This window comes from Perna viridis, chromosome 12 (genome assembly GCF_037379345.1).
Source record: "Perna viridis isolate PV_CMFRI_1.1 ecotype Kerala chromosome 12, ASM3737934v1, whole genome shotgun sequence".
Lineage (NCBI taxonomy): Eukaryota > Metazoa > Mollusca > Bivalvia > Mytilida > Mytilidae > Perna > Perna viridis.
The window spans coordinates 28270072-28280986 of NC_142456.1; the positions used below are offsets into that span (position 1 = coordinate 28270072).

The 10915-nt window shown below is 34.8% G+C and overlaps 1 protein-coding gene and 1 long non-coding RNA gene across 2 annotated transcripts; one reads left to right on the forward strand and one right to left on the reverse strand.

Annotated features, from left to right (window-relative positions):
• Positions 1-52: 52 nt before the first annotated feature.
• LOC148601907 (uncharacterized) lies at positions 53-2278 on the forward strand. Its single transcript, XR_015916969.1, has 3 exons — positions 53-347; positions 912-962; positions 2144-2278. It is a non-coding gene; the product is annotated as an uncharacterized LOC148601907 (long non-coding RNA).
• Positions 924-2456, reverse strand: LOC148601908 (uncharacterized). Its single transcript, XM_088554293.1, has 2 exons — positions 2129-2456; positions 924-1404 (listed from the first exon to the last, which is right to left on the reverse strand). Exons 1-2 carry the CDS (start codon positions 2454-2456, stop codon positions 1217-1219), a joined length of 516 nt encoding a protein of 171 aa, XP_088410419.1. The 3' UTR covers positions 924-1216.
• Between the last annotated feature and the right edge of the window lie 8459 nt (positions 2457-10915).

Here is a 10915-nt window from a genome sequence, read left to right on the forward strand (position 1 = left end):
CCTTATCAGAAGTGGTAAATATCCATTTATAGCTGCATCCCCAGATGGTCTTGTTACTTGTGTTACTGTATAAATATTTCTATATATTTTTGGTTGTTATATTTAGGTTGTTATACATTTATTTAATACCTAAATATACTTTCGTTTATTATCTTATTTACTTTTGAGTATATTCCTATACATTCCATCTTCATCTCATAATCATAATCATTGTTATTGTAATCATCATGTGACGAATGACTGGACCGCTCTCCGCTAACAGGTTCCCGCTGCACGGACTTTACTTTTCTTTTATTAAATTGTCATTCTGCACTTCGACTTTCACCAGTGTGGATTGTCTATTGCAGGTTAGTCAATTGTAATAATCTTTGTAAAATAATTGATATTCGAATTTAACAGCGGAATATTTCATATATTACTCATTGTTTTATTCCATTTATAATTCGTGTCCTTTATTGCAGAATTAAATATCATCGTTGACAACTGTCAATTATACTTATTTTCGCCTTGCCCAACATAATCTAATGTTGAGCATAATTTCCGGCGACACTTGCAAATGTTGTGGCAGTGGAGTTACTGAATTAAATGTTCTTATACACATCAAGACAAATATATTGAACAAATACCAGATAGCAACTATAATATTTCATTATTAGATGGAAAAATGAAACAACAAAAATCATCATGGTATGCACAAGTGCAAACGCAACTATTTTGCAGCAGACTTCAATTTTGTGACTGTTTTATTTACAAGGAAAGATATTGCAGTGGATAGAATTCTTTTTGACGAACAATACTTCAATGAATGCATAGGAAAATCTTGTGAATTCTTTTTTAAATTTTTAATATAGATCATACATGTAGATTGAATACATTACTTTGAAACAAGTGGTTTTTTTTTCAAATTACAGAAGAATGCCCGACAACTGTCATTGGATGGATCAATGCTTTCATGCTCCACGGTAAAGTCTGACCAATTAGTCGAAATGACTTAAGTCTCTGGATAGCACGTTCAACATGAATTATCAAGTTTACAAAAATGGGGTTTGCTCAAATTGCATGAGATAAGGTTTGTCAATTACCTGCCCAAGGTTGGTGGTTTTCTCCAGGCACTCCGGTTTCTTCCACCATTCTAATTGGCCGCTATGATTAGCCTTAAAATGCATAAAGTTGGCTTTAAACACCAATAATCGATCAATCAATCAATATAAGCCTTTCAAATAATATACATGTATGACATGTAACACCTACCAGTACACGTAATATCTGAACTGCCAGCATCACTAATAGAAGTAGTTTCAACAGTAACATGTTTAACTACACTGATGGGCAACTCCTGCTTTGGGACATGTATCATGGTTAGTATAACTTCTTCAGGTTCTGGAGATGAACTTTGTGAAGTATCTGAAATGGAGAGAATATGATACAAACTACTATATATGCAATGTTCAGGGAAAATATATGTACACTGTACAGTGGACCCGTGCATATAATATTCAATTTTTCACAAAACAGTATTAATTTAAATTTTGAAAATCAATATTTGACTGAAGATGGGCAAAATTTCTCCTTTTCAACATAAATGTTTGCATAATTCCTGTACATCTGCAAGTCATATAGACCTCGATCCATTGACAATTTTTTTGTGACTTTAATTTCGAAAAAAAAACAAACAAAAAACGATCATTTAAAATGTAAAATTTTTGTGTGTTTATTGATATTTGTCACATTAACACAAGTACAAAGCTACAAAGGTGGGGGGGGGGGGGCTTGTTTATATCCAAGAAAAAATATTTTGAAGCTGATTTTTTTGTGAAAAAAAATAATTTGGCTGCAAAAATGAAGAAAAAAAATATTCTGAGAAAGGATTTCTATATACATGTAAAATAATTCTAAATAAAAAAAAGAATTGGCGCTATAAAAATAATTATTTTTTCTGTGTGTGTGCAAAAAAAAAACAAAAAAAAAAAAACAAACACCAAGTCCCCCCTTTCAAGTTAAATGGTAGTGTCCCTTATATTAATGTTATATATGTACACACATGCAAGTTTATTGAGTTTTCATTGGTGTACATGCACAGATTAATAAAAAAGATTTCTCAAAGATGCATCATTTAATATATGACTACCTTTCTCATCATCAGTGCTGTCTGAGTCAGGTACAGTATCTTCGTTGTTGGCAGCAGAATTCGAAACAGACAAGACTGTTGAATTTGTTCTCTTTGAAATGGAACCAGTGCTTCGAGAAACAGTATCTATCTTGTAGTTGTTCCATGGAAAAAGTTCAGGTATGCAGTGATTTTCGGATCTGCAGTTGCCAATGAAATGTCTGGTGCAAACTCTATGATAATACAAAGGCTCATAGTCATTGGGTCTTCTGATCATGGATATCCATTTTGATCTCAATCTAGGCTCATTTTTCTTGGTTGGAAGCGGATCAAAATGTACATCAGCCATCCATGGGTATTTCTTGATGTTTTTCAGTTTTCCGAATTACAACCAGGAACGACACACCAGAACTTGCTTTTTGACTCCGGTGTACGTCCATGACGTCCCTCCATTTTGAACGAAAAAAGTACCTAAAATTTTTGACGTGTCACATGATCCGAGTAGCGTAAAATCCGGATCGGTCACAGATCTAGGAAACGTCCTTATAGGGATGGCCCTGAAACACAAATATTGAAATAATTACTTTGTGGAAAATTGGAATAGAATTATTAAGAATGCTGCTGAAGATGCTGATGTCACATGTAAATCTGCTAATAATACCATTAAAAATGTAGTCATTGTGATAGTCCGAATTTCCTCTGACCCTCTGCAACCCTCCTCTTTTTTATTTGGATATTGATATGTCCCGACATATCAATATCCAAATAAAAAAGAGGAGGGTTGCAGGGTCAGAGGAAATTCGGACTATCATTGTGAAAGAGTAATCAAGGGAACCAAGATTATAAAGGAAATCAAAAGAACACATTCCAGAGACAAAGACCATACATGGAAAACACACACACACTCAACAAAGAACATAAAATAAACAAACTAATACGTACGAAGAAACTAATGCACATGAGCAACTCGGACTCCACTAAAAACTGGAATCGTGATCCGGAAAGTGATCCAGGTGCAAAGTATTGTAACAGTGAAAGTTATACTAAGCTTGTCACAAGGCGAAAAAAATACTTTTAAAGAGTCTGTTCAGTTGTTATCCATAAAGATATGGTATGTAAGAGTAGAGAATACAAGAGTATATTAAAAAAAGCATTTTTGTGAGTATCAAATAGCATTTTTAAATAACTTGTAACGGGAGAGCATGATTTGACTCACAAAATTATACTCCGCCACCGAGGATCGAACCCTAGACCGCTCGGTGACAAGCCAGCGACAAATCGATTGGGCTAAAGAATTAATTCATTGACTAAGTTAATTAACTGGCTATATAAATCTCACTACCTACTACAACGCAGGTAGGCCGTCCTGCCACAAATTATAGAGGCGTGCGTACCACACTTCCCTAATCATATTGGTTATTACTGAGCAAGAGGTGTGATAAAAGTAAAGCTGATGAACAGAAAGTGGCTATGAATGTATTTTTTAGCATTTCAAGAATTTGAACACTACTGAAAATGATACTGATATTGTTTTACAAGATAATATTACTGAATATAATACTGTTAATAATGAACATTCCAGTGAAAAAGGTGATGCAGATATAAGTGAGTGAAGAACGTTGAAGCTTGTAGCAAAATAATTCAGGCTGAAAATAGTTAGAATCAATATGCAAAAAGAGACTAATAAAATGTTCCTATACATTGCCTTGTGTAATCATTTAGCGACACTACGATGTAGAAAATGACTGGTTTTGACTGAAAAAGTGCCACTTTCTGTTGCCATGGGAACACAACATTTGCCGTTTATTTTTCTTAAAAGCACGGTGACATATACACGGTAGTGAAGAAAAGAGTTTGTCCTAGCATTCTTTGTTAAATTTGGGCGAATAATATGGAAAATGACCTATTTTTTAAGGGACGGATAGCCAGCTTAGATGGTCGGTGACCCCTACTTTTTTGCATTTTACTAATCCATACATTAAAAGGTTTCAAAGTGTAAAGTTTGAGAAAAATCTGTAATTTCAAATTCATACCCGCGTGCCTCCTTAAGTCTGTAAAAATATTTATTGGATCCTTAAAGCTGTTAATTTGTGCTTCATTTTGATATTTTGATATTTGAAATTAATTTAGAGATAAATTCAAAATCTTTTCGGGGTGAAAAATCTTCTTTTATCGACATAATTAGACCTATAACATTAATATACATAGATGTATTCCTTTCTGTTATTTGTGTTACCAAGTGACATCATGTTATAAAGATTAACCGAATATAAATAGTGTTTGTGTTAATTATTTTTGGTGTAATTGTTTGATGTATATTTAAGTAGGACTGTCTTTAGTGCTATAACGTGTTTTTTTTTTTTTCAGGTTCAGCATCAATTATATAAAGTTTAGAGTATTTAATTTATTGAAAAGAATATTCCGATTTCTTTCCTTGTAACATATGTAAACAGTCCTAATTTCGGGGATTTGATACATCGCATCTACCCAAAAGAACTTGAGATAAAGGATACTACAGACACTGTGAAGTCAGCCTCATATCTTGTCCTACACTTAGAAATCGATGGTAAAGGAAAACTATTGACCAAACTTTACGACAAACGTGATGACTTTTCATTCAGAATTGTTAACTTTCCTTTCATCTGTGGCAACGTCCCTTCGGGTCCTGCGTATGGAGTGTTCATATCACAACTCGTACGTTATGCCAGAGCTTGCCGAAACTACGCAGACTTTTTGTATCGCACTAGAACTCTAACAAATAGGCTTCTGGAACAAGGTTATGTTGCTACAAGATTGAAGTCATCACTACAGAAGTTTTATGGTCGTCATCATGAACTCGTGGATCGTTATGGTGTATCCATCTGCACCATGAAAACTGATGTATTCAACGGGTCATAGTTTTCCTTTCCTCGTTTGTCTACCCCGGACTTGAATTTTTATGAGCAACTCGGCGGGAGTTTCTAGAAAAGCAGAGGACGCTTACCCTACCGGTGCACCTGGTCCATGCTCCCAGTTTTTAATGGAGTCCGAGTTGCTCATTTACTTTTGTTACTTTGTATGTATGATTTTAGTTACTTTATGTTCTTTGTTGTGGATGTCTGTTTTCCATGTCTGGTCTTTGTCCCTGGATTACATTCTTTTGATTACCGCTGTAACCTTGGTTCCCTTGATTACTCTGACAGACAAGGAGAAAACTTGTCACCTATACACTTTTCAATACATGCCAATGATTTAGAAGACTTTTTCAAGAATCGAAAAATTCATGGACTGAATTTTTTAACAGAAGAAATTGAAATTGATCTGTCTCATTTTTAAAATCTTTTCATTATATTTTATGCTGATGACACGGTATTACTATCAGAATCAGATCTACAAAAACAACTTGATGCACTTTATGACTATTGCACATTGTGGAAAGTTAAAAGTTAATGTTAGCAAAAGGAAAGTTGTCTTCTCTTTCAAAAGGCAAGATGTCTAAAAAAAAGTTTTAGGTACAATATACAATGATGCATCTCTTGATACGGTTGATAGTTCAATTATTTAGGAATATTGTTGTCAAGAACGGATAGCTTTTCAAAAGCGAAAAAGAGAAACGTAGAAAAGGCAAATCAATCCATGTACGATATTCTACGTAAATGCATATTACACAACTTCTTCTTGGAATGCCAGTTAGATTTATTTGACCGAGTTATACGACCTATTCTCTTATACGGTTGCGAAGTTTGGGCCATTGAACATAATACTGTTATAATAAGGGTGCATCTGAAATTGTGTATGACCCTAATGCATGTCAAAAAGTCAATCCCAGATTTTATGGTTTTCGGGGAACTAGGCAGATATTCATTGGAAATAAAAATCAAACTGAGGGTCATTAACTTTTGGCTTAAATTAGTTACTGGAAAATCTGAAAAACTACCTGCAATTTTATTTAACTTTACTCTTAAAAATATGGTGATAGAATATTCTGGGTAAAAAAGGTTAAATCAATACTGGATGAGTGTGGTTTGTCTTTTGTTTGGAACGAATAACACGAACAAAATGAATCTTGGATATTTTTGAAAATTAAGCAAAGCCTTTTAGACCAATTTCAACAGTCGTGGAACTCAAAAGTGAAAAACTCGATCACCTGAATCTTTGAATTATAGATTGTACAAAGAAGATTTTGGAATTGAAAATTATTTCAGAATTTGAGAGGATAGAAAATATTATTACTCTTTGTAGATTTAGAACCTTGAATAATAACCTTCCCATTGAAAGTGGGCGTTGGCAAAATATAAGTAGAGAAAATAGAAAATGCCATTTATGCAATTCGGGAGATATTAGGGATGAGTTCCATTATTTGTTTAAGTGCACAGTTAAATAGTGACAGAAAAAAATCCGTCTCGAAGAGAAAAATGTTAAAAGACAAAATATTATTAAATCTAAAGCTTTTATGAATAGCTCATCACCTTCTGTTCTCAATAATTTATGTAAACTAATGCGACAAATTACAAAGATATTGTCTCCAGGGTTGTTCTCTAAATTTGTGTATATAGAAATTCATCATGAATGTGACTCAATATTATTCCTTCCAATACATGTACACTAACCAACTTCTTATGTATATTATGTATTTATGTAAATCCTATTTAATTTGTTCGTTGTACTATAGTATTATGTTGTTCTAGTAATGAACTATACATAGCATCTGCACAAGATTTTTGTTTACAAACACTACAGCTTTAACCCTATTTTCATAGTCACAACCTACCATGTCTTCAATACCATCGGCCTCATCACAATCTCAATTCATTTCTACAGTTGCAGTTTTTGATTTCACCTTACCTACCATTTGTGATTTAGGAAACATCCTGAAATCTTCCTTTTCCAAACATGAAATCAAATGGTCTCTCATATATTTTTCTTCGTACTGAATATGAAGACCCCAATAAAACCACTTATACAGAATTCAACCGTGTTTGTAATCGCATATAAATCACAATCAACTGAATTAGATTGTTTAGAATTTCTGGGATTTTGACGAGAAGCCGCGTATTTTGTTACATGTAATAGTAAATCTGTGATAACTGGATTTCCTGAGAAACTGTCAATTTATCAACTAAACTATCTAAAACATAAACCTGTTTTTCTTTTTATCAGTTTGGACTGATGCTACACAATGATACTTGCCTGATGGTGCATTCGTGTTGTCAAACACTAGTGCCAGGCAAGTGTCTTAGAAACCCGATCTCATTGGAAACTGTGTTGTTAAAATTGAATGCATGCCTTAACGTTCCTACCCAGGGTATGCTTTGTGTTAACATGTCTGCCTGGATATGTTTTTCGCTGTAATCGAGTTTCCTTTTTTTATATGCACATGTAGGTTACGTTAAGCATGTGGTAATTCTGAACTGACATCTACACATGTACGTGTTTCATTGAGAGTGTCATTTTCCTGGATTGTCTGTAAATTAAATAGTAACTTTTTTCTTGATACTGGAGTAGATTTGCTTGTTCCCTAACTTCTGTTTTTGCTAGTAGGTGAAGATTGACAACGGTTATTTTTTCAACAGGTTCAAGCCCTATTTATGCGGAGTTTTTCTGTTAGGATATGGAAAAATATTGTTGTAGGTGGAGATTGACATGATTCTTTGGGAACTGTTTTAACACAATACTTACCACTTCTACCTTGAACAATAAAAGCATCTTGAATGGGTACACGAGTGGTTAGGTTATTGTCTATCACATGCCTTACACGTGCATGTCGACTACTTACTGCTGGAGGGAATTGATGATTCTGGGAGGAAAGACAGTTTTTTTTCCTGTACAAACGATGTGTCTGATAAATTTCCCTCAGCGTTATATGCCATTTTTCATCCCCCAACTCATGCTCCGCATGATTTAAGGAAGACCATTCATAGATTTGAGACTGTATTTGAGAATGTATTCTATAATGTCAGAAGGTGCAATAAGTCTTTTAGGAATAACTAATTCGTCACTCGAAATAACTGCTCTAGAAAATTCGTTTTTAGTTGATAGTTACCTGTGCCAGACAAGCCTATAAGAATCTCATAGTTTTCATAGTTTTGTAAAAAGTGGAAACCGAGAACAAGCATAGTAACAGGCAGTTCCTGTTATTCATTTTCTTGTGTCAAAACAGCATTATAGCTCTTTGATAATGTTTTGTTATACCATAGTACGGATCATAGAGTCCATCAAATTGGTCCAAAAACCATTTACCTGCCTCAATCTTCCGGTGAAAAATCACTCATGAGTAACATGTTTATTCTTCATTTGTTAAATGTTAGTGCGTTCTTTGTAACCGTGTCGATCGATCGTGTCGATTTTCAAAGAAACGTGTTTTAATTTATACATAACCTGTATAAATCACCACTCTGTATGGGAGTACGTCAGCGTGAAGAAAGATAGAATCGTCACATACACATATATATATAGTTACAACGTCTCAGAATGTGACGACTCTATTCGCTACACTGCTCCATCAGATCAAATTGATACAGGGAAGATATGTAAACGTATAGAAAGGTCTGAAAATTCTCAACGATGTTAGGGCTGTCAAATTTGCGATGCAAATTTTTGGTCGTTCCCTCCGCGGGGCTCGAACTCGTCCGCTGTGACATCTATGGCAACACCGCCTGCACAAAGTCCAGCGCCCTAGACCACTCGGCCACCTAGGCTATATAAAAATTACAGCTTTCGCTGACCGGGTCATTCCTCCTCGTAGGATTAATCTAGGGCTGTAACTTAGTACACGATGTATGGTAGTACGGGACAGTTCATTTAGATGTTATTATGTAGGGTAGAGGATCAAATTAATGATGCATGTCACAACAAATCAATATTATACAACGTCCCAGAATGTGACGACTCTGTGCAGACTTTGTGCAGGCGGTGTTGTCATAGACGTCACAGCGGTACGACTTCGAGTCCCGCGGAGGGAACGACCAAAAATTTGCATCGCAAATTCGACAGTTCTAACATCGTTGGAAATTATATATATATATATATATATAATTAATCGTCTAAATAATAGTCAACAATCATCCTTACGGGATGATGGATCGTTAAAAGCGAGGCGAAACATTACAATAAATTAAATAAACGTCTAAATATGTTTAACATCACCAGAAGATGGTAAAATTTAAATAGAATATTTCGGATAACTGAATAACATATACCTTCACCAGTGCCGATGTGGTATGCAGTACGTTGGCGAAACAGATCAACCTTTCAACAGGCGTATGAATGGTCATCGCAGTGACTAACAAGGCAAACCAGACCTCCCTCTAAGTCGCCATCTTAGATCCGCCGGACACACCCAGGAGGATCTCCACAACATTGTTGTTACGGTCATAGAGCATAATAAAAACTGGTCAAAATGTAAAAGAGTATCTCGGGAAAGCTTTTGGATGAAGAAATTGCAAACAACTTCTCCAGATGGAATTAACGAGAAAAAATAATTCATTTTTAGGTCTTGGTCTAAGGTTGGTACAGCACTACTTGCTATACATCAATACGTCGTACTACTACATTTGGACTTTTTATATTTTTTAAATTGTTTTCCACAGTTAATTGTAACTTCGATAAAAAGACCTTCTTTGTTATTTTCATTCAGGCTCCTTATCAGTTGCTTATGTGAACCTTTGATTAAGGTACAATCACCCACAGCGTACGCGATTCAGCTTCTGAATCTGTTTTGATCTTGAACTTTGTGAGTTTTAAGCTCGTGAAGTTTTGTGAGATTTATGCTCATATAGTTTTATGAGTTTTATGCTGATGAAGGATATCAGTCATCCGAAATATGTTAAACATATTTAGACGTTTATATATGAAGTCCTGAGTTACAGCCCTAGATTAATCCTACGAGGAGGAATGACCCGGCCAGCGAAAACTATATTTTATATAGCCTAGCTGGAACAGTAGTGTAAGTGTGCTGTGCAATCCCAACAAAGTATTTTTACCTTATTTCATGGACAAATATTACAATACAATTAACACATCCTGTTGAAACAGATTTGAACAAATTGTTCAATTCCAACAGGAATGGACACACCATTCAACTTGATTGATACAGCTCTGAATTATGATTGAGATTAAATGTTTGACACAGGATAATAATTTGACCAGAATTTATGTACCCATTTTTGGCCTTTAATTCCTAATCAGTACAAGTCACATACACCAAAACCAATCATTGTATTCCTCTTACTGTATGGCACCTTGATTACAAGGAGATTTCAAACTATTTTTTTTTAACAATTAGGCTTCTGGAACAGGGTTATGTTGCTACAAGTTTCAAGTCATCACTACAGAAATTTTATGGTTGTCATCAGGATCGTTAAGGTGTATCCATCTGCACCACGAGAACCAATCTGTTCAACATGTCTTAGTTTTCCTGTCCTCTTTCATCTACCCCAGACTTGACTTTTTATGAGCAACTAGGCAGGTGTTTCTAGAAAAGCATAGGATGCTTACCCTACCGATGCACCTGTTACATACTCCCAGTTTTTGGTGGAGTTTGAATTGCTCATATACTTTTGTTACTTTGTATGTATTATTTTGGTTATTTCATTTTCTTTGTTGTATTTGTCTGGTCTTTGTCCCTGCATTACATTTTTATGATTTCCTCTAAAATCTTGGTTCCCTTGATTACTTCCTATTGTATAGATATCAGAAAAATGCTTATTTCTGGCCCCTTTTTGCCCCCTCAATTTCTAAATGGGTCAAGCCACAATCCCAAAAATTAATCCCAGCCTTCCTTTGGTGGTGTGCAACTTTATGGTACAGTTTTAAAGAGATCCGATCAAT

Bases quoted from the DNA above. Each gene is read 5' to 3' on its own strand.
- LOC148601908 (XM_088554293.1), bottom strand. From the start codon at position 2,456: ATGGCTGATGTACATTTTGATCCGCTTCCAACCAAGAAAAATGAGCCT. The intron at 1,405-2,128 runs GTAGTCATATAT...TCTCCATTTCAG, and splicing joins CAGCACTGATGATGAGAAAG to ATACTTCACAAAGTTCATCT.